The sequence below is a fragment of the Tinamus guttatus genome, unplaced genomic scaffold (assembly GCF_059628265.1).
Source record: "Tinamus guttatus ecotype Peru unplaced genomic scaffold, ASM5962826v1 Tinamus_guttatus_pri_ptg000125l, whole genome shotgun sequence".
Taxonomy (NCBI): Eukaryota; Metazoa; Chordata; class Aves; order Tinamiformes; family Tinamidae; genus Tinamus; species Tinamus guttatus.
The window spans coordinates 3,429,867-3,453,687 of NW_028288659.1; the positions used below are offsets into that span (position 1 = coordinate 3,429,867).

Below are 23,821 nucleotides of genomic sequence, written 5' to 3' on the forward strand. Positions count from 1 at the left end.
TGCCTGTACAATCACCTGAGGAAAACAAACAAAACAAGAGAAGTGCTCATTACAGATCGGATCGTTGAGCGGGGTTTGTCACGTCCGTGTTTCTTTCTGGGTTGTTTTTATTTATTTGTTTTTACTATATATTTTACCGCATTGCACGCGGCGGCGCTTCCCGCCTGGGCTCCCCCGTCACGTGCCGAGCACAGGCAGCCGCCATGACAGCTACCGAGGCGGAAGCTCCTTCTGGCGGAGGCGGACGGGGGGGAAGTCACGTAGCGGCCTCGCCCCGCAGGGCGGGGCCGTGACGCAGCGGCCCGGCCGCCATGACGTGACGCCCTCTCGGGCTGCCCTCCTCCCCTCCCGCCCCTCCGTCATGGCCGCGGCGGCAAATTAGGGCAAGGCTCGAACCGCCCGGCGCGCGCGGGCGCGCGCACCCGCCCGCCCACCCGCGCGCACCGACCGGCGCCGCTCCGCGCCCGCCCGACCTTCCCTCCCTCCTCCTCCTCCTTCCCCGTCCTCCTCCCCGGCCCCTCTCTCCGCCTCGCGGCGCTCTCAGGTGAGGAAGGGCTGGGGGCGGCGGCTTATTATTCCTCCCCCCTCCCCGCCGCTTTGTGCGCGCGCGCGAGAGCCCCCTCCCTCCCGCTCCCCCGTTTCTCCCGCCGGGAGTCGGGCAGGGGAGCGGGCGCGCGCGCCGCGGCCGTTCCGTTACTCAGCGCGCTCCTCCCCCCGCGGCCCCCATCGCGGCGGGGTCGGCGCCCGGCGAGCTTCGCCGCGGAGGCGGGGCCCGCGCAGCCGTCGGCCCCTCCGCCGCCCGCGGTTGTGTGGCCGGGGTGGCTCCCGCTGTGGGGCGCGAGGCCCGGCGCTGCGAGCGAGGAAGGGCGCCCCGGTGGAGCCGCTGCCCTGCGCTGGCAGCAGCCCCTCGCGGGCGGCGCGGGCCGGGCCCGGGACGCCCCGGGCTGCGCGGCCTTGGTGGCCGCACCTGGCGCGAGCACCGGTTGAGCCGTGTGATTCGAGCGCCTCAAACGCTGCCGGCTGACTCATGCCCGCCTCGGTGCCTCTTGCTGTTTCTGCCTCGATATAAATATCTCATTCATTGCCGTAGTAACTGAGTAGCTTACGCCGCGCTCCCGGGGACCTGCTCATGGGTTTCATCCCTGTGTTTGCCTGGCGCGCTGGAAACTTGCGGCAGCAGCAGAGCTCCAGTGCGAGCTACCTGCTGACTGGTTTGCTTTTGAGTCCAAGCAGCACATGGCAAATGAAAACACAGTGAATGCAAGCCGGGGTTTCTTACGCGTTCGCAAACAAAGGTTCAGTTTGCAATAATTTAATATTGTGGTAAGATGGTTTAAAGCTTGGAATGGTTGAAAACCTTTGCACTAGGTAATTCATAAATGTTTTTTTCTTTTTTTTTTTCCGTAAAAGAAAAGCAAAATATTTGTCTGGAATGCTCATTTAATTACATTTCCATCTAAGGCCAACCAAAACCATCGCTAGATAAATGATTACCCCATTTTCCAGTATTTGTATCCATTAAGTACTACTAGCAAATCAATAATGGATGTAGTATTGATTCATTTCCAGTAGGAATTGATATATTTGAACCCAATAATTTTCAGGTTATTGAAAACATTCAGTATCTCTTATGCAATACTGCAATATATGAAAAATGCTCCAAGGGTATTATCTTCTATCAGGGGATGCCTTGAAGAATCCTACCAGATAGGTGAAATGTTTTCAGAGACAAACTGCTGCAAGGTGCAACTAGTCCCTGCAAGGTGCAACTAGTCCCTACATGCAAGTTTCATTCAAAATATCCGTGGTAAACTTGCAAAACACTTGGCTGTTTTGTTTTGTGTTGTTTTGTTCATATGGAGCATGGTTTTGTAGATCTATGACCTGCAAACAACTCCCTGACGACTGAAAGTTGTAAAACGCAGCACAGTATAAATATAATTTAGGTTGGCCTGAAGCATGGCGAGCTGACAGTGGTAAATGTGGTTGCATGTAACAGAGGGGGTTATCAGGAGGATGACCTAGAATATTTCAGCAGCTTGCTTCCCTAAAAATGATTTGAACTCTTGTACTATGGATTTGCTACATCTCTAAATCTCACCATCTGTGCTTGGGTTAGCATTGCCTGGCTGAGACCACTGATGTTCTGAAATAACTCTCCCCCAGCCGGAAGGGACTCTATTTTAGCAGTACTCTAACACAAACATTAGCAGCCGGTAAGTGAAGTTTGGTGACTTGGGCTGTAGATGGAAATTGCTTCCCACCCTGGAATGATTGACTTTTCAAGTGTGACTTAGTGACTTTCAGGATGTTGGTGTTGTTTTTGTAGTGAAGGCAGTCTGCAACTGTGCTATTGTCATTAGAGTTTTTAGGGCATTAAATGGAAATCATTAAGGGTCCGGGTCATCTGTTCTTTAGTTTGTAAATGAACAGCAAAATACTTTGTAAGGGCACAGCTATAAATGCGTCAGGCACATTTCTAGCCAGCAACAATCATTGGAGAGCCAGTAGCTCTTGATGACAACTGTATGTTTGTCCTAAGGACAGTATTATAATACCGTTGCGTTTTGTGTTTTGAATTATACTTAGTGAATTTGTAGTTGGATGCATGCTAGGATTATACAGGAAAGAACTAAACTGCAACAGAGCTACTTCCTTAAAGGATTATTTTTGTTGTATTTGTTGGTAGTTTTCACATTGCCCTTGAAATGAGGTATAGCTCCTGTGTGGATTAGGATGTGACAGACTGTGTGAGGAACTGAGGACTCCAGTTCTCAGATCAGTTGAACAGCCCAGCCCGTATGTAGAAAAAAATGACAGCAGGGTTGGAGGAGTGAAAAGTTAAGTAAGCCTGAGCAAGTGTTGCTTTTTCACCCTCTCGAGCATGCAAGAATGGAGGAGGATTGCAATTTTTCTGTAGGACGTAATTTTTTAACAGTAACAGTCTTGGTCTCTGTAGCTGCTGTGGAAGCAATATTCCTATGTTGAATCTCCAAAATTCGACACCTCTTGCCCTTGCCTTGGAAGCTCACATAGTGCTCTGTATCATGCCTTTTTTTCTGATCCTTTACATCTGTCATACAAGCCTTTGTCTTGTCCTCTTAAAAAGTTTCTGGACTCATTTGCATCATGCTTCTGTAAATGGAAAGCTCTCCTTCCTCTGATCTTGCCTTTCAACCTGAGTGTCCTGTTTTAGTCCCATGTGTCCCCGTAAAACAGCCTTGTTTTGAGTAAACTGAATGATTGCATTATGGGCTTTTTTGAAGGGAAGATCAGTGACTTTGAAATGCATTTCTGGTCTGATATTCTTTTATATGAAGCCTAGGGTATTTATTCCATACAGGTTCTTATATTTCCCATGTCATTTCAGTATAAGACTGTCTCTCAGATTGTATTAACTAAAGTGACTGCTTTTTTGATCTTTTTTTTTTTAAAATCTTTTCCCAGAGGAATTTTAGTCACCGTTTAAATAACGTGTCTGATTCTCTTCCCCTCCAGGCTCCTCTAGAGGAGCTGAGTTGATCATGCCAAAATTTTCATGAATTAGGCTTCACTGTTGCATATGGATGACTGTGGTGATGTGGAGTCTTCTTTTTGTATTGGTAGATGTTTTTTTCTTTCATTTTCGGTGTTGATTTGGGATTCTAGGTAAATAATAAACCTTTGTTGTATATTCAGCCTTGTTCTTTGATACACAGCATAGTGTCTGGATTTCCCTGGACCGTGCATCAGACTGTGATTCTTTCAAGATGGGTCTGTTCAGTTTTTCTTGAAGGGCTCCCATTCATGATGCAGACATTGTGGGGGAAGATTTTGCTTTTGGGTGAATGAGATCTTTCACATCTGTGTGAGGTCTGAGGGTTCCTAATGTTTTTTTTTTGTTCGTTTGTTTTGAGCAATTGTTTTTGTCAAAGCCTCTGTTTGTGGTAGTGGGCAGAAGGGTAGCTGTGGGCTGTTCAAATACTGCTCTTACCCTTTGCTGTAGCATCTTACGTTTCTGAAGCAGAGCACATTGCCTTTAGAGCTCCTTGGCATACAGCAGATAACGTAAATGTAGGATTACTGCTCTAAGGGAGGAAGAGATGAGTATTGGCTCAAAGTCTCAACATCTGTTCCTATACAGATTGATACTTAAGTAGCGAAGTAGCAAAGACCAAATTAAATCTTTCTGGTAAAGGATTTCAAGTGTTTTGAAATACCTAAGAAGAGGCAGGGCTTACTGGAGTATAATTTTCATGAAAGATTCTTCCTGTTTCCAAAGCTGAATGAGTTTCAGAAGCTAGAATTGCTAAAGATTAAAGAAAGACCACCTAGCCAATTTTCCACCAACTCTTTTTGCTTTGCAGCTTTTAGTTTGACAGATACTTTTCGTTGCCAAGCTACTTACAAAATAATCATGTCAGAGCATAGTTCTGGTTCTGTTTATCTTCACTAACTAGTTGTACTGCTGTTAATCTGAATTTCTTTCTAGGGAGGAGGGGCATTAGAAGTTACCCACAATAGAGATAGACAGATCAGTGTTTTTCTTTTGCACGCTCTGTTTTTTATTTTTTCTTAGTCTTGAGGCATCGTTTGCAGATAGTGCTTTGGTTTGCTAACTTGTTTTCCTGTGTTAATCTCAGGACATTCTAAATGTAGTTGGGAAGCCTCCTGAGATAAACCAATTCTGCTGGTACTTCTGTAGAGTTTTTCTCTTATTACATTTTTACTGTTAAACCTGGTTTAATTATTTGTTCTGAAGATGAATGTAATTTCAAACTAACAGACTGCCTAGCTCCTTTGGTGTACCTGGTAAGTAGCTGTTCTGTAGCCTCAACATTTTTGTGTGCCTTTCAGTTAAGTATCCAGTGTGATGGCTAAGTGTGAGGTACTACTTGTTCAGGAATGACTCCCTGAAGTTATTGATGAACTTGAATTATTGTTATTTAATACGTCAACCTGCTTGTACATTGGAAGAAGTTATCCAGGCTGTTCCTAATTGAAATTGCTAAAAGCATGTTAGTCTGAAGCTTCCTTCAAATCTTTTGTATGGCTTTTTCCTGCTCTCCATGTTGTCTCCTGAGGTTTTTTCTTTATTCCTTTGTCCCTTTTGACTGTTATTTGTTTCTTTTTATCTTAGTCTTTTCTACTGTTCTCATTCAGATGTTTGAAAAGTAACTAAATAAGTAGAATCAAACATGGAAGGTCCTTGGCCAGAAGTTGCCCTTGGATATGTATTTCTGTTTCATCAGTATTTATGCCTGGGTGAGAAGCCCAGGACACACAACCATCTGCTCTTCCAATTGCTGCAATAAATGTGGATTTTATTTCCTCTTTTGACCATATGTTTTCCACTGTTGTTGGAACAGTAAAGTGCATTTGAGGCAATTGTGGTCACTTTTGCTAGTGGAAGAATTTTGAGCATCACAAGAGCTGAGAATCTGAGAGGCAAGAAAATGCTCATCTGAGGATTCGGGGAAGAGAGACTCTTGTGAACTATTCCCTTAAACTGTAGTTATCTAAGTCTCCAAAGAACTCCTGCAAAATTTATATGAGGTTTTTTTGGGAGACTTTTGGGAAGAGGACTCATGGTGAGGAACTGTTGCTTTAATGTGAGAGTTCATATGTGAAGTGGGAGTGAGAATTTCCACTGCTGGCAACAGTCAGGCAGGTTGCTGTATTGGGGAGCATTTGGGCTGACAGCACAGTTCATATTTTAAAAAGAATGCCTACAATATCAAGACAAACATCTGGATCATACTTTAACGTCATTACGTAATTCCCTGTTATGTATGAGTTCATGACCTGTTGCAAACTTATAAAAAACAAAACAAAAACAACAACAAAAAATCCTATTCTTTCCTTACAGGCTTCATTTGTTATCCAGAGAAAACCCTGTGTGCCCGGTAAGAGCACTGAAGCACTGCAAGTCAACCCAATGGCGTCCTCTACTGCTGTGCCTGTAGGATTTCATTATGAAACAAAATATGTAGTTCTCAGCTACCTGGGACTTGTATCACAAGAGAAGCCACAGGAACATCTTCCTCCTCCAACTCAAGGTGATATACCATGTATACTTGTGTAATTGTTTTGGCAATCACTTATAGTCTTGTCCAGTTTGTGCACATGTGGTAGAATGTCAGCCACATGCTTAGTGTTTAGTCTTTATTATTCATTCAAAATAATGTGAAAGAATGCTTATGGAAACAAAGCTGTTTGCATTTAGATTGCTATTTTAATTTGAGCTGTGCCAGAGGTGATTGGTGTTCATGAAGCAAATAAGTGATTTTAAGTATCTGTCTTCAGGATGAATATTTATTATCTTTGTTGAGCCATCTTGAGAATCTGAGCTTGTGTTTATGTTTCTGCAGAGGCAAATGGAAATAAGCAGGGGTGAAGTGGTGTTTACCAGCATAAGCCCTGAATGATGACCTAAGCAATGCCCCGTACTAAATATTTTTGCCATATTATGTTAACACTTCTGTTGTTGTCAGTCAGTGGTAGCGTGGAGATGTGAGACTTAATTTGGCCTATGCTGCATTTATTTGTTTATTTTTAAGAAGCCAAGGATTGCTTGGAGTCAAGTATTTCTTCCCAAACAGGATTATGCATTTAGTAAATTGGGCATAACAAAAGGAGTTTAGTAGATTGTTTCATATTCCAGGGAGTAATAAAAACTACCTTAATGTTGTGGTAGCAAGCACTTAAAACAAGGAATGTATTTGTCAAGATTATGATGATGGCTTGTCAATTCTTGATGATGTTTCAGTCACTTACTTATTCTGATAAAAGTCATATTTTTAAAAAGGCCACTTTTTGGATTTTTTTTCCCTTGGATGAACATTTAAGAATGCATATCCTGTCATTTACTCCACTTATCTGTCATCAGAAGAAATGACAGATTTCAAAAATAAAAATATATCATCAAAGATATGGCAGAAATAATTTTATCAATTTGGCACTAAAATATGCAACATATGATGATTATATCACATAGCACTTAAAAATTAAACATTGTATGTTTAAGATCTGTCTATTCTTCTTTGGCTACATCTGTGGTCTGTGAAGGGAGATGCACCTTCGTGCCAAGATACAGTTTCCTAAAACTCTTTGTTGGAAGATGTAGTTATTTTAGGAATAACATCTCATTCTGGATATCCACTTGGGATAACGGGACTATATTTGAGAATATATGAAGTGCATACAAACCTACCATGTGGAAGAGTCTATTTCATCCTGAAAATGAAGGACTCAGAAGGGGAACTTAGTCCTAAAGCTTTCCTGTTATCATTTGGATATAGCTACCTACGAAATATTAGAAAATTGAGAGGATGCTTCTCAATTGTGTCTCAGTTCAGAAACCTGTAAAAAATGTTTGAATTTAAGAACATTATTAAAACTGTATAAAGAGAAGGTGCTGCTACAGATGTTCGCATACACATTTTATAATTAATTGAGAGAGCTTTTGAGGTCTTGGTTAAAGAGATGTGTTGAATCTTCTACTCGCACTATATCACATATCCAATATTTAGATATGCTAGCTTATGTTACAGTGGGGTGGACTTGGACTTGTTATTAAAAATACTCTTAGACATTGACACTTTCATCCCTTTTGCTCTAAACCTTCCATCCTAAACAGAAATGCACTTCCTTCCAGCACTTCCTTCACCAACATGAACAGAAAGTGGACACAGCTTTTTCTCCCTTGGTCATCTCTCACTGTGATTAGATCTCTCTTTCAGTGTTTTTACTACTTTTTGATCAAAACTGGAAAAAAATCAAGTGAAAACATTTTATCCTTTTTTAAGGCACTATGTAAATTTGTTTTTCTTTCTTCACTTTTGCTTTGCTTTCCTGTTTTCCATCTTTGCAGAAGTTTTTTGTTGGTCCAATAGTTTTTCCATTTTTCATAAAATCTTTTCTACTTCATTTCTTGTTGCTTGCGCAGTTTCAGCTACGCTCTTGGGCTATCTGTGGTTAAGTGTCATGTGTTTAATGTAAAGTGCTGGATGCATTTTCACTGAATATAAAGTAATGTACAGTGTGTACCTTCTTGTTGCTTAGATCTTGCCGAAAAGTGCAGTAAAGCACTCTGCTTTTTAAGCTTCTCGCCTAAGGAGACCAGGAGAGACCAGGCAGCCCGTAAATGTTATTAGCTACCCTGCCTAATGCACTAGTGGGAGTTAAGTGGGTATTACAGTAACAAGTGCAGTATTGGAAATTTCTGAAGAACAAGAGAGAAGTGCAAGCCTGTAAATGAAAATGAATAATTGTTTAGACTGCCATCATGAATTAAGAACTTCTTTTTTTTCATAAGGAAAATATTTGCAGGAAAATAATGATGAAACATTAAAGCATGTTTGTCAGTATGTCTTTTCATGCTGTATTATCACCAAGCCATTGTCGTAGTATCGTGGCAGATTCTGAGGTACTTTGATTGTTTTTGTGGTGTTTAAAACCTTGCATGCTGGTGTATTGCTAAATGGGTATTTGATTGTATTTTAATTACAAAACAGTTTTTAGTGCTTTTCATTCCTACAAGGTACTGCCTCTTTGCTATATAATAATCTCTTTCATATGCTTTTCTTGGGTCCAGATGAGTCTTTACTCTGTGCCCAATTTGTACTTTATGCTGCAGTATAAAGAGAGTATCCAGAAATGCTGACTTTAGGCCTCATTATGCTTTTCTTTTTAGTCTCCATCTGTATTGAGGAGTGCACGGCTCTCATACAGGGTAGTTCAGAGCAAGATCCTCATTATAGGCACCTTGAATTACGCTCTGGAGAACCTTTTCTTGCTTTCCCTTGCATATATAAAGTACAGAGAAGTTAGATACACTAGGTGTAGATGGCATTTGTATACTTCCCATGAGACTCCTTCTACAGCAGGCCTCTAGATTTCACTGACCAATACCAAAGAAGATTCAGTGAAGCTTCAACATCCTGGATAAAGGAAAAGGTATTAAATGGCTCAAAACAACCAAAAAGAAAAGCAGTCTTTCCTAAGAGTAGTGCTGCCACTTTAGCTCTTGAGGAACTTGCAGAAGAAAATGGAATGTTTTTGTTCATTTGCCTCTGTTTCTCAGCTCTGGTGATCTCTCCCAAAGCTGTGCTTTCTTGCATTTGACATTGGAGAGGTCTGCTCCTGACATGTCTTCCTGTTCCAAAAGCTCAGTTAAGAGTAAAATCTTTTAAGATACTTGTTTCACATAAAAACTTGTATTTACTTTTTGCAGATTAAATATTCTTCAATAGAGTGATGACTTCCAGACAGAATTAATTTAGTCAAGAGAAAGCTTGGACAAATTACAAAGAATTACCGCACTGTGATTTCTTTAGGGATCTCTTGGTCTCTTGATTTGTTGCAAGAAATGTGGCTTTACTTCCTCCAGCTAAAAACTGTTCTGACTTTAGGCAAAGAAGGCCAATCTATAAGTCAACACCTGCTGTTCCTGTGAAAGTTTTATTTAGAGAACTGCTCTTCAGGAATTGAAGAGAGATCTGTCTGCAGAAAAAGTTATTTTATCGGAAAAGAAAAAGATTTGTAGAATTTTGTGATTGGACTCAGTATTTCTAGAGGAAAAGCCAGCAAATTTAGAAACAATATTAGAGATTACTTCTATTCGAGACACAGTTCTGGAAAAATAATGATTCTGCATAACTGCAGGCAAGAGTCTGTTAGCAGAAAACACCACTACTTCTTGGTAGAATTTGAGATAGGTGAATGATAAAAGTTGCTCAGAGAAATCTGATACAGAAGACAGAGTAAGATATCATCTGTGTAAATTTATACAACCTAGAGCAACGAATGAGTGCAATTACTTAAAATGTGGAAGGAAGTTTGCAGTGAAATAATTATCAAATATTGAAAATATTGTGATAATAAATATCAAGTATTGAAATATGTTTCTGTAGTTTCTTCTTCTGAAATTCACACTCATTATGGAGGTTTCCTGTCTACTGCAGCTGCTTGTCCTACTTGCTATTTTTCACAAGTGTCCAAATAGTTTGGTTCAATACACCTGTTATAACTGCTTCTCGAAATTTGATTAAAGGGTTTGTTTATTAGTATATTTCCGTGTTTTTTTTTCTTTTTTTTGTGTGTGTGTATGTGTGTGTGTGTGTGTGTGTGTGTGTGTGTGTGTGTGCTTGTTTAATCAATTTCTCCATGGTTTGGTTCCAACTAGTAAGCCTGTAGTTACAACTGTGGTTTTAAGGAAAGCTGTTTTTCTGTTTTCCTAGACAGACTCCCACACAGAGTTCTAAGAAGCCTTATATCTCACAGTAGCATCCACAAGATTTACAATCAATGTCACTATTAAGCATGGCACAGATTGCACAAGAGGTCAACAAAACTTTGACAGCTTTACAGTTTCCCTGAGATACACGTTATCTAGTTGTAAGCCAATTACTGTGCACATTTTCCTTTTGACCATAAATTATCAGTTAGAGATTGCTGTTTGAAGTACTGTGCATATTCAGTAATCAAGCTATTACAGTGGTGGTGGTTTCCCAGACATATTTGTTATTGCTAAGTGGTGTTGACCTGGGATATTAGATATGGATTTTACATATATTTGTTCACATGTGTCAGTTAGAGAGCTCTGATACATATAATATCTCTATCTTACTTATGTTTCATAGTACCTGTTATTGTCCTGGGGGAAATGGACGAGTTTGTATTTTTTTTTAGCTAAGTAACTTATTCTTTAAAAACTTTCCCTTTGCAGAAAATATACACAGTTTCGCTGAAAAATTACAATCTGAAAAGCTACAAATGGTATGTCATACCCATCCAGTTGCTAGAGGTAATAGGGAAGCTCTTTCTTGAACTCAGGAGAAGACATGTAATTCTTGGGGTTGTGACTTGGAGAGGGAAGAGGGGGTACCTCCAAAGATGTAAATTCCCACTGACTTAAGCCTCCTCTCTGCCCACAAAAGGAAGGACTTATATAGTTTGCAATTTCCTGTGTCTCTTTGGTTGTTAACTAGGGTTTTTAACTGTGCGGATATTATTACAGAGACTTGAAATTTGAAAGCAGATATACTGATAAGTTAAAATAATAGATATGAAACAAAAAATTCCCAATCTGTGACATCAAAGACCACCTTTTATTTTTCAGTGACCCTACATTCAACTGAAATAAAAAGGCATGCAACTTTTTTTCACTCTCTTTTTATAGTTGCTCTTGTCAATTTGACGCAAATACAACAGAATCAGATGTGCTGGCTCTGTAATTCTGAGGAATGACTTCCATTCCTCCATTATTCCCTGAGTCAAACTTGGAAATAGGCTAGTTTTATATTGTTACCAGACTTCTGCAATGGACTTAATGGCATACTTCAGTGAAACTATCACATTGGGTCACCAGTCATTGCACTGTCGTTTTCCCTCTGCTTGGCATGTTACCTCTGTATACCTGAAAAATGAACTATTAACAAGAAAACACTTGGGCAAAAAGGTAACATTTATTCCTTAAAGAGAAAGTGGAATGTACTTTTTTTTGTGTGTGTGTGTAAGAATTTTGTTATAAAAGTTTGTTGTGTCTTTGTGTTGGCAAGAAGCCTTTCAGGGTCAGTGTACCAAAGATCTGTTTTTTTGTTTGTTTTGTTTTGGTTTTGTTTTCCAGCCTACAAAACATTTCTTCTTCGTGAGTCTTTTAAGTACCATTTATGAGGTGAATATTTGGCACTGATGGAGAATGAAAATATGATGTTCTTGCTCTACCAGAAGCTGTTTTTACTGTCTTATCCTAATTATTTTCAAACTGACTTGGAAGCTCTCTAAAGGAGGAAAAGGATAACTGCTGTTTTAAGAAATTTGATATTAGCATGTGTTATTCTCCCATACTGGGTGCATTGTTGTGGCTAATGGACAACATACAGAAGATGCAGAAAGCTGAAGCCCTGTGACAGGGGAATAAACCGTGCAAAGTCACTGAGCCAGGAGGGGTAGGTTTCTGATGTTTTGGCGTGACTGGACGGTCAGGTGCTGTTGGAATCAGCAGCTGCTGCAAAGCTCTAGGTGTTAGGGGATGGAAACCATTGCCTCTGCAGCGCTGGTTATCTAAACGGCTCTTTTATGCGCTGGTTGCAATGGAATTTCGCTTCGTTCCCTTTTCCACATGACCTCTCATCAAGTATGACAGCTTGTCATGTGTGATCACCATCACATCGGTCCCGTGAGAACGGGTGCTTTTCTGAACACTCTCTTTCCTTCCATATGCGGGGTGAAACCTAGGTTAAAACAAGACTTTGTGTTTGCATGTACCCGCTGGGCTTGGCTGCAAAGCAGTGATTCAGCCATTCAGAGACCTTGAGGGCACTGACAAGGTATTAGTGAGTGTCTCTTTATTAACCAAAAGAAGGAACAGTTTGCTCCTGTCTGGAATTTATGGTTCAGAGTGACAAAGTAAGACTGTTTGTTTGAGAAAAGGGATTTCAGAAGTTAAATAAAGTTATTCTGAATTAGGTAATGGCGGTACAATTGTGTGATTAAGTAATGTGAAACTAAACTGACCATCTCTTGGCCCTTCAAAACTATTGAAGTAAACAAGTATAAACATTTTACATAGGACAATGTATCTGTTTCACATGAATTTGTCTCACAGGTATCCATAAGGAAGCTGCACAATTAAGTATAAACAAATGTCTGGTAGGTTGATTTTGAAGATTTTAGCTTGTGTTCCAAGTGTGTATGACATGACAAGCTTACTCAGTGTTCTTAAATACAGAAATTGCACTCTGTTGTGGGTACGGTATGAGATATCTGTGTGTGTTAGCTGACTTTGATGCTTTCAATGGTTTTCACACACTCCAGTCTGAAAACTAGTGTTTATAGTGTGTCTGTTATGGAGAAAAGGGGAGGGTGGTGCAATAATTAAAGTGAATTCAAGCAGATTTAACTAGAGATGAACCAAAACATTTGTTCATAACTGCCAAATTATGATTTCGTGCCTTTAAAACAGGGATGAAAAAAGTTATGCCAAAAAGCATGCAGCAAGGTCAGACAATGTTAACATTACTGATAAAAATCCCTTCCCTTTTCATTTCCTTCAACTGATTGAGGATGTTTTGTACATCAAAATAGTGCCCAGGTGTCCAGGAAGACCTGCCAGCAATTAGGGTGGGTGCAGAAAGGAGAAAGAGAGATTTGAGAGCTATAGGCAGTTCCTATAACAGGCACTATTATAGGAAAATGAGACAGAAGAAGGCTTCTAAACCATGTGTGTTGGAGAACATGAAGTTCCCCAAAATAATTCTAAGGAATATTCAAAGGTAAGAGATCCAGGAAAATGCATGTGGGGAAATATAATCATGGATACTGTTAAAAGCAACAGAGTGTGAGGCTCATGAGGCCCGATGACTTAAAACTTTCTTTCCTGACACTCAGGGAAAGGAGTGGACGGAACGGAGAAGCTTTGAAGTCAGCTTTATTTGTTTATATATTTATTTAATTTGCAAGTTAATACAAGTCAACTTTTATATACACGTGGGTGTAATATTCATTATATCTCTGAACAGGACTGTTTTGGAAGATTGAAACAAAAGAAGGAGAAATTCAGAATTAGGCTTTTGATTCAGTAACGTGTGGTGATAATGGAACAATTTCTGTATTGTTCCTTAAGAACAGGGGGATTTCATACTTGAAAGCTGATAAAGGGAGAAAACTGAGGAAACATTAAAGATGAGCAAAAAATAAAAGGAAAAAGCAGCTAAATAGCAAGAGTTCTGAACTGGCTTGTATGTCGTACGCATCTCTTCTTTGTACCTGTTGCAGAAAGTTATTTGAGTAGTTTTTTATCATACTGTCTTTTATTAGAAAGATTGAAATTCAGTAGCGTTTTCTCAGATTTGTGTGTTTCATAGAATCACAGAAAGGTTGAAGCTGGAAGGAGCCTTTAGAGATCACCTAGTCCAAGCCCTCTGCTCAAGCAGGGTCACCTAGAGCATGTTGCCCAGGGCTTTGTCCAGGCAGCTTTGAAATAGCTCCAGGGAAGCCTCTCTGGGCAACCTGTGCCAGAGCTCTCTTACGCTTATTATATATATTTTTTTCCCTTAAATTCAGAGAAAACGTCATGTATTTCAGTTCTGTTTGTGCCTGTTGTGTCTCATCTTGTCCCCTCCCCTATATTAAAATTAAATATTGTGAACTGTAAAGAGATCTGCTTGGGTCTGGTATATGTTGATAGTGAGTGTATTAATTTTAATTATTGCCTGTTTATGTGCTTTGGTTTGATTTTGATTTGAACAAATTCAAAAGCTTTTATGTTTTTGGATTAATGTAATAGAACTTGTAATAAATGCGGTCAAGAAAATGCTGTGTGAAGTCTGAAATATAATTTCCACTTTGAATTTCATTACAGTTCAAATCATATTCCATTATCTATTTAATGTGAAATAGTCCATTTGAGTAATTCTTTTTTTTTTTTTTTTTTTTTTTTTTTTTTTTTTTTTTTTTTTAGGAACTCAACAACAGCTTGCAGCACAACATGCTCTGGAGAAAGAGGCTTTGGAGAAGATTAAAATAGAAATTGAGGAGGAGCTAAAACATCTTGATGAAGAAATCTTGGAAGGTGCAGGCTCTTCAGATTTTCTCATTTCAGTTCACAAACTCTGTACGATATAACAGTGGTTATTTTGTAACAGGTACTCAGAGATTTTTGGCTGCACTGAATATCTCTCTTCCTCCCTTCTTCTCCCAGTACTTTACCCTTTGTCACATAAAGTAAAATAGTTAAACTTTACCATTTAGAGCAATGGAGTCTAGCCAAAGCAAACAATTAAATGGCAATTAATAGGCCAGTAAAATAATGAAATGGAAGCAATCCTTAAGCTGCTGTAGTTGATAACAGAAGTAAATTTTTTCCTCGGCAACTAACATCCATGGGAGAATGGACTTAAACTGTCCAATGTTTCAGTTCATTGCTTTTTTTCCTTCCTTGTGACATGCTTTGACCTGTGAATGTGACTTCTGCAGGACTTCCAGCAAGCGATAATTTGGAAAAGATCTTTGATTTGCATGTGCATTGTAAACAGGGAAGCCAGAGTAGAAGAGCTCTAGATTTATTTTCTTTTTCACGGACCTGTTACTGCTTTAATGGACCATGGACCAGAATATTGCTTTAAGAACGGATTATCTGGTACTGCTGCAGAGAATTCGCTGTGCCGGAAATATTACCATGGGGAGGAAGCTCTCTTGATTCTCTTTCAGACTTGGCATTAGCTTAAAGTTCAGAATATTTTCACCTTCAGTGAATTTGCTATTTAGCATATGATCGTGAAAGAAGACCTAGAGGGGGAATGTAGTTGTTCTGTGTCTCGGAAGTACCACTTCCAGAGCAATTTTAGCCTAAACATGTTTTGATGGAATATGTTGATAGCATGTTTTGACAATGAAGTTGTGATTTCTTCCTCGCTGATTCAAGTTGTGCTTAACTAGTCGTATAAGAAATCTGAGACTGATGGTGTACTTACATGTATCTATATATCTTTTTTCTCTCAGCTTTTACTAGTACAGGATTTGACTGCCACACTTCTCCAGTATTCAGTCCTGCCAATCCAGAGAGCTCAATAGAAGATTGCCTGGCTCATCTAGGGGAGAAAGTGTCCCAGGAATTGAAAGAACATCTGCACAAAGCACTACAGAGCATGCTTAGCAAGTGAGTTTCCCTTTCTGCGTTCAAAAGGAAGTCATTTTCATTTGCATTGTAGCTACTGCTGACATGCTGAAGATAGGACTGCATTTTTGCATTGCATTTCTGCCTCTTTTTGTTTTGTTTTGTAAAGTCTGATTACTTCTTTGTAGTATTTGCTCTTTGAAATGCTGGAAGTTTTTTGTTTTTTTTTGTAATCTTTTATCACTGAACTTCTGAGATTAATTCAAATACTTTGACTTTCTGCTGAAACTATCAGCTGCACGGTGCCATTTGCTATTGACACTATCATGGATGATGGGCTGTAGCCAAATGATCAACTTCTACTTTATAGAGAAAGTGGGGCTGGGGGTTTGTTTGTAGTTGTGCCCAGAATGAGAGGAGGAATTGCCTGAAGGTAGTTTGATGCTGTTATGACCAGCATCCAGGACACACATTTGAAGCAAGTGTGGACACTTGGCTAAGCTGAGTGCATTAGAAAGTGTCCCTTCGTTTTAGGCTTATTACTTAAATAGAAAATAGTACTGGGCATCCCAGTATATTGATTAATGTGATTTTTCTTTTTCTAATATGAATTACTAGCCTGATTTCTAAGGGAGCTGCATGAATGACTATCTCCATTGAAAATCAGACTAGTATGCTGAATGACCTCCAGAATGTGTTTGTAGAGAGCCGGGGTTGGAAGGTGCTAGTCAGGGATCGTTACATAAATGCAGATGTGAAGGCAGCTTTAGAAGGTGGCTGTCTGAACTATATACGTTTTGTGGATTAGTTTAACTGACTTGTCTCTAAAGGAGCTGTGAATCTGTAGTACTCCTCTTTCAGATTTGCATAGCTGTTCATGAAATACTTAAATAGCAAGATGCTATAAGCTGAGATACCAGTACCTACTTTAAACTTTCTATTTTGAGGTTTAAGTATTCCATATGGACGCTGGAGAAGTATCATTGTGCCTTTATGAAGGTTCCCTCTGGCAGATCTTTGAGAGGTTGTAAATGTGGAAGTTATTACTTAACTAGCCTGTTTTCTTATAGTAGCCAGCAAAGATTGTTGACTTTTTATGACCAATTTTCAGAAGCATACATATAACGTATGCTTCTCCATGTAGTTTTCTAGGGTCAAAAAAAGAAAGTTAAATCTTGTGTAAACTAAAAATTATTTAGCCACAGAAATCAGTGCATGTGCTGTGTATTTCTCCTTAAGCTACTAGTCTTAACTAGCTACTAGTTAAGTATTGCTGGTGCTCCTCCAGAATTCGCAGCTTATCTGTCTTTACAGGTTAGGTATTTGCCCATATGACCTTAAAAACTTGCAGTTAGTAACTTCTAAGGAATGGTTATTTTGAACAATATCTCACTGTCCATTTAAAAAAAAGCACACCGGCAACAGGTTGGAAAGTTAGCAGAAAGATTTTGCAGCTCATCCTTTTTGTGTATCCAAATTCATAAATTTAAGTAACAGTATTGTGCAAATAAAAAGTTTTAAATAAAAGTTTAAACATCTTTTACAGTGTAAGTAAGGAAATACTAGCTGTCCATCCAGTAGTGTTTGATCTTGCCTGGTACATCTTAGATTGTTTCTTTTTTGGAGACATCTTTATGTGAGGACTATAAAAATTACATTAGTGTAGACCCGAGTAATTTAATAAATACCTCTTAATAGCTTGATATTCTAGTTTTTCTGCCTGTCTTACAGGGAATTCTTCCATTGTAAGTATATTTTTAAACATCTATATCCATATCTATAGATAGATAGATAGGCATTTCAGTACTATGCAGGAGATATAAGTATGGTTCCCACTACTGTTACCTTGCTATCTAGGTCTTTATTCACTAAAAACAAGATTTCAGACTCCAGGAAGCCCTAAGGCTGATAGGTGAATGTAATTAGACGTTCATATAAATAAGTCTAAAATGCCTGTGAAAATGTGGATGGCGTACATGCTTTTCTGTAAGGTGAACTAGAGCTGCTGTTTAATCTCTTAATATCCTTCCTGCAGCTGTTGTTGCTTTTCTCATCCCACTGATTCATTTGGATGTGAGTTTAAAAAGAACTAATGTACCAAGGAAGTTAAGAGAATGCACTTAAAATAACAAGCCCGAATTATGCTTTCCACAGTGACCTCCAAGTCTGATCTTTTACGCATGTTTGCTATAGTAGGATTACTTGACAAAATTATTTCTTATTCTTACTCTTCTCTGCTATACATATAAACAAACCTATTTGTGTTAGTGCCTAATAGGATGCTAGATCATGACAGGTTCCCAAACTTCAGGAAGGGTTTCTTGTTTTTCCTGAAGGCTGACACTGCCTTCTACTTTCTCCCTGAAGTAGAGCTTGCCTTCTGCCATGGTCTGGCTTCAGGGAAGCTGCTCTTGCAGCAGCAAGTTTTGTGTTGTCCCTCAGCAGGACCTTTATTGTCGCTAACTCTGAGGTACTATTTGATCCTGGAGAGAGATTATGAAGAAGGAGTTGGATTATGGAAGGATTATGGAAGAGAGGAGTTTCCGCATTCCAGTTAAGAGAAGGAGGGACGTGGTAATTCTAAAATGAGAAGTCTTGTGTGAGATATCTTCCAAAGTATAAATATTTTTTTTGATTAAAAGTACTGTGTTTTGCAACTGCAAGTTTCAACCCTAATATAATGTTAACACATCAAGCAGCCTGTGTTGGTTCACAGTCTGTACAATTTATAAAACTTTTACTCTGCTTTCACCTCTCTCACATGTGAATTGGCTATTTTTTTTTTCATTTCCTAAATTGTAGATCATAAAAAAAAGATATTGTGCAAGAGCATAGTAATTTCGATAGCACATCAGAGAACCTACTTATCTAATGTCCTTTAAGTTGTAGACTGTCAAATTATTATGAAATACATCTAATCAACTTTGCAATATTATACCACTGGGAGAAGATGGTGCCTTACTTTCTGCACTGAAATATGAGACTTGTTAGTTCTTGAATTTTTTTTGTAATACATGGAAAAATACTTTGTTCTCTAGATAAACTGAGGATTTTATTTTATTCTTTTGTTTCCTTTTATAACTTTCAGTGTTGGTTTAACTTCTGCAGGCCAGTGACATACCAAGAGTATCGAGAGCGCACACAGGAGGCGGCTGCTCACGCCACTGGATGGAACAAGGTACCAGCCCCCTTTTCTTTCTCATCTATTTGATGTCCATGATAGTGTTTGCTAGGTGCAGATAGGTGTAGCAGAGGACCATGAATAAAAAGAACACACTTTCTTTTCTGAATGCAATGTTTCCCTCTCAGAATGGTACTATTAATTTATTATGTAGTTTGTAGATAATTTAAGCAGAGGTTATTCAGTAGTATTAAATTTCCAGGAGGGATTTACAGTGTTAGCAACACTCTACCGAAATCTGTGAGGGATGGTTTCATAATATTTCTCAACCATTTCTTGTTTCCTATATGTCATTTGAAATATATATAAAACAATGCTAAAAGTGGTGAAAATAAAAATTAACAGTATCTTCAGAATATTTAAATTGTTCAGAAAACATAAGATTATATGTATATCTGGTTTCAGGAGAAGCTATCTCAAATGATGTGCAGCTTCTTTTTAAAATCATATGCAAATCTAAATGGACTTTCCATTTAGACTTGCATATGATTTTAAAAGGAAGGTCTCCATTTAGATTCTCCATTTAGACTTGTTAGTTTTAATGCAAAATAAAATTACTGTCCTCAGATACATATTTCATTCATCATTCTTATTCATCCTTCATTATCCTAATCGTTCTATGAGAGGTTCAGGGGATACCAGAAAAGAGAAGAACAAAGCACTTATTTGCAAATGTAATTGCAAATTGACTGCTAGAGTTTAGTTGTAACAGTGCATTGGAACAAGAAATCTTCCTTTTTTTCCTTCTTTTAAAATATATGTATTTTTTCAGAATCACTTCATTTCCTTTACTAGATTTCTCTATTTAGTTCAGATACTGATCGTTTCTCGCATTAACCACTAACCAAGGGCGGGGGCATTTTGAAGTAGTTTGTTAACATTGCTTGACAAGTTACTGCCCATGACCCAGGCAACTATAATTGATGTGTATGTGCTTTCAGTTTATCCTATTTGAATCACAGCGCTTGTGCTTCAGTTGGTAAAAACTAAAAGCAAGCATAAAATTAGCCATTGTGGCTCAGCTTCAAGAAAGAAGGTGGCTGCAGCGTAGTTGCCTACTGTGTCTCCATGCCATCTCGGATCAGATGCCTTGCTTCTATAGTCCTGAATGAACTGATCTTCCACCCTTGCAATTTTATGATTCAGCCCTCATTTCTGCTACTTTCGTGGAGCCTCTGTGGCCAGCAGGTTTTGTGAATCCTCATTGGCTTCAGATTGAGAGCATCAACCAGGAGATAACTTTGTTATCTTTGCTTATGCAGAACATTTATTGCTTCAAAACTTACAGTCCACAAGCGAACTAGAGTGGAAAATTTTTAGACTAATACAATATCTTTGGTATTGTTTTTGATGTACCTTGATGCTTCAGGAATGCCCAGCAGTTCCTTTAATAATACTTGTTTTGAGGAGATGGAATATATTTGGATTCATTTCATTTCCTTTTAAATTCTCTTCTTGTCTTAATCAGAATCATCTTTCGTAATAGAAGAGATCTAGATATCCTTCCTCCAACCTTACTCTATCTTAGCTTCTACTCTAGAGTGAAAATTGTTAAAAAGATAATTTGGAAATGTAGTTATAAATAGACTTACTTAGGTGTAGGTCTAATTAACAGGTCTACAGGAGAAAAATGAGGCTATGCAGGCCTCAGTTTATGAAAGCCTGTAAAGTGTATATAGGTTAACTCTTATCAGGAAACTTGTCCACTTTTGTACAATTAACTGATGTATTTCTGTAAAAATAGAAGCCATGGATCGTTAAGTTATATGTTCTTCTTTTTTCCTGTAGCTAACACTGTTGTAGTGTTAGTGTAGAAGATATGCCCAGGCCATGACTGCTTTAAGAGAGAAGGACAAATAAATTAATAAGGATAAGTAATTAATTGATAATGAATAAACATGGTTTCCATATGAAAAATATTTAATAGTAAAGTTTATTATCAGTAAAATCTGAGGGAAAGCAAGAAACACAGTACTCCCGTTAGAGAGCTGTCTGCAGATACTTTCCCCAATACTACCAGAGATTTTTCATAGAGATAAGTCTCCTGTTGAGCTTGTTTTTGTCAATTTGCACAAAAAGAATGTTCATCCCTCTAATAGAAAGTCCTGTGGCTGAACTGAAGTAAATGTCTTCGGCCCTTTTATGCCTAACCAATAATAAACAATTTACGTGATCAGAAAGCTTGTGATAGTAAGGTAGTATTTTGTTTAATGGTTCCCTACAAACTTTCGCCAACCAAGTATTTTCTGGCCACTCTGCTTGTTTTTGTACAAGTTTTTTCTTAGATCAAAATCTAAATAAGCCTTAGCATTCCTTCCTGTGCTCACTGGTGGAGAAAATTACAGTTGCTTTAAGACCATAATTTTACTTTGGTCTCGTTAAAATCTCATTGACACTCATCTAGCTACCCTTATATACAAAAGGGCTATGGTTAACCTTTATCAAAGTACTATAAACTTAATTTCTTTTACTGAATATATGGTAGTATTGTGCAAAGCCACTCCTGCTGCTACAGATCTCAAAAGCAGACAACATTCCAGGGATTTCAGTGAAAAAGCAAAACCAGACTCTGTGTATTGGTGTGCTTGGGACTGAAGATTAGGGCCTGAATTTGGTCTCTTGCCCCTAAGGCCTGCCAGAGGCTGGTTAAATTTGGGAGGAGAGAATGGATTAGATGTTTAAATTGGCAAAGGAAGAAAGCAACCATCATGTTCAGTGTGCCAACATTTGATCTCCCTTAATTTCCTAAGCAGTCTTGTTTTGCCTTTGTTTCTCTTTGCTTTAGCTTCAAGTAGATGTTAAATCTTTTGAGATCTGACTGTTTTTGCCATCCCGGAGTTATGTGGGTGTGCCCAGAGCCTCTGAAAGACATCTAGCGTTGACAACATGATGTTTTTTTTTCTCTAATCCAAAAAGATTTAAGTTTCTTCTGACACTTAAGCTCTCCTTGACCTGCTCTGTGCAATCCTCCGTGTAACTGTAAGCTTGCATCTTTTCTGTCTCTGGTTTGAGATTATTTACAAAAAAAAAAACCCCAAATCCAAAGCTATTAAAATTCAAATACTGTCTCATTCCTAGTTAAATGAATGAAGTGTTAACTTCTTTTTCTAGAAGTAAGTAATATAATATATCCTTTGTAGTGTTGCACTCTCTCAGTTGTTAATTATCTCAAATATCTTAAGTTTATCACATCACAAGCATTTTTAAGATCCCATCTATTTTAGTGTCCATCTGAATGTAACTGTACTGTAGATTTAGAACAAGTCTCAAACCCAGCCTGCTTTTGCTATGCTCTTTCCTCCATCCTTTGCATGCTAAAATACAACATCTGGGAACAGTAATGAGAGGAGACTTACAGAAAAGAAAATCAGGTGACTGGGATGTCAGCCTTCTGGTGGGAAAGGAAGCAGGCATTTGAGGTTCCATCTAAGCAGTGGTATTTACCTGGGGCACCATTCTCCCTTGTGCAGTGCTGCAATGGCCTGCTGCCACCTTTATAGAGAATAGATGTGTGATGCAGTTCTCACAAACTAGGCACAGTAAAGCTTTAAAGTATTTTTCTCTTGTGTCATAAAAGGGCTTTTTCAGATGTTAATGACTTTGAATTCATAACAGTTTTTTTCTGGACTTGGTAAGCACTGCATATAAACTTGTCCTGAGGGCTGCTTGGGTGCTCTAGGAGAATAAGTTTAAAGTGTAAAACTTCAACTGCCTGTTGTTTAGGCAATGAAAAATGAAACTTCAGAATGGAGTGTCTGGAAGAGGTGTATAATGTGAACGAGCTGGGTTCACAGGGTACTGCATTTTCCAGAGTAATTCACATTTGGATAGGGCTGAGCATTAATTTGAATCATAAAAGGTTTGGAGGGAGGAATGAGAGTTGGAGGTGAGGGAGGAAATTCTGTATGTGTTAAATTTGGTTTAGGTGAGAGGATTTAACATGGAGAGGGTTGTGTATGTCACTTTAAATATGCCTGTAATGTTTTGATGCTGTGGAAAGTTGTTTGCTTCTGTCCTGTCTGAATAGAGAGAGTGAACTTCTAAAGAGACTTTCTGATGCAGTACATGTATTCAAGAAAAATTGAGTTTGCTGTTTAAATGCATTTTGGATGTTTATTCGTTCAAGCTATTGATGATGATGTATTTCAGGACTTCTGGAGTTGCAAGTTCTGCTTCTGGATCTGTTCTGCTTCTTTACCTGAATCATGCGCTGGGGAAAAAAGGGACTCAAGAAACCACTGCAGTTCTGTTTTCTGACAATCTTAAGTTACCCTGTAGTCTGCTTGCGAGATTAAAAGCTTTTTGGCTATTGTCTTGTATTTTATACCTAGCTTGTGTCTTCACAAGATGCTTGTGGAGATACTGCTGTAACTTTTCTCTAGACTGCATGAATTCTTCCATTTCACCTGCACAGCAGAATTTATGATGCTTTCTGTATTCATCCTTAGTTCTTGTCTTTTGCAGGTCTTGGTGCCTTTGGTTCTGCTACAACAATTTCTGATGGAATTGACCAGAAGGGGCCAGGAACCACTGAGTGCACTTGTGAACTTCGGGGTGACATATCTAGAAGACTATTCTGCAGACTATATCATTCAACAAGGAGGATGGGTAAGAAGACAGTATTTAATTTCCATATTCTGTTCAAAGCTTATTTTTTACTGTGTGGTCCTAGTCTTGGTAGCTGTGAAAGAGAGATTTCTAGGAGTAAGCATGTGAAAGAAGGATGTATTTGCCTCAGAAAAAGAAGAGAGACTCATCTTTTTAATGCTGTCCTCATGCTCTAGTGAAGTGTTACATTATTTTTTCCTCTTAAATTTCAGCCTTTTAGTAAGTATTTGGCGGTTTTAATTTAACAAGTGATAAGATAGATAATGTGTAATGGATTTTACAGTGCTATGGGAGCATGCATAGGATATAATGAATAATCAAGATGCCTTTGTATTGTGTTTCCGTGTGGAAATCTTAAATTCGTGATGAGCTATGCTCCTGAGTCATAGCATGCTGAGAAAGTTGCCATTAAAAAATGTGTTCTTACAAGGTTT

The 23,821-nt window shown here is 38.8% G+C and overlaps 1 protein-coding gene across 2 annotated transcripts in view; it reads left to right on the plus strand.

Annotated features, from left to right (window-relative positions):
* Positions 1-492: 492 nt before the first annotated feature.
* Positions 493-23,821, plus strand: part of BCL2L13 (BCL2 like 13) — a 34,573-nt gene continuing 11,244 nt past the window's right edge. Inside the window, exons 1-6 of one of the 2 annotated variants that reach the window (XM_088521571.1) lie at positions 493-544; positions 5,849-6,038; positions 14,444-14,554; positions 15,484-15,640; positions 18,707-18,776; positions 23,244-23,387. In XM_088521571.1, coding sequence (XP_088377697.1) covers positions 5,918-6,038; positions 14,444-14,554; positions 15,484-15,640; positions 18,707-18,776; positions 23,244-23,387 — 603 coding nt within the window. In that variant the 5' untranslated portion in view covers positions 493-544; positions 5,849-5,917. The other variant, XM_088521570.1, reaches the window with a different exon arrangement.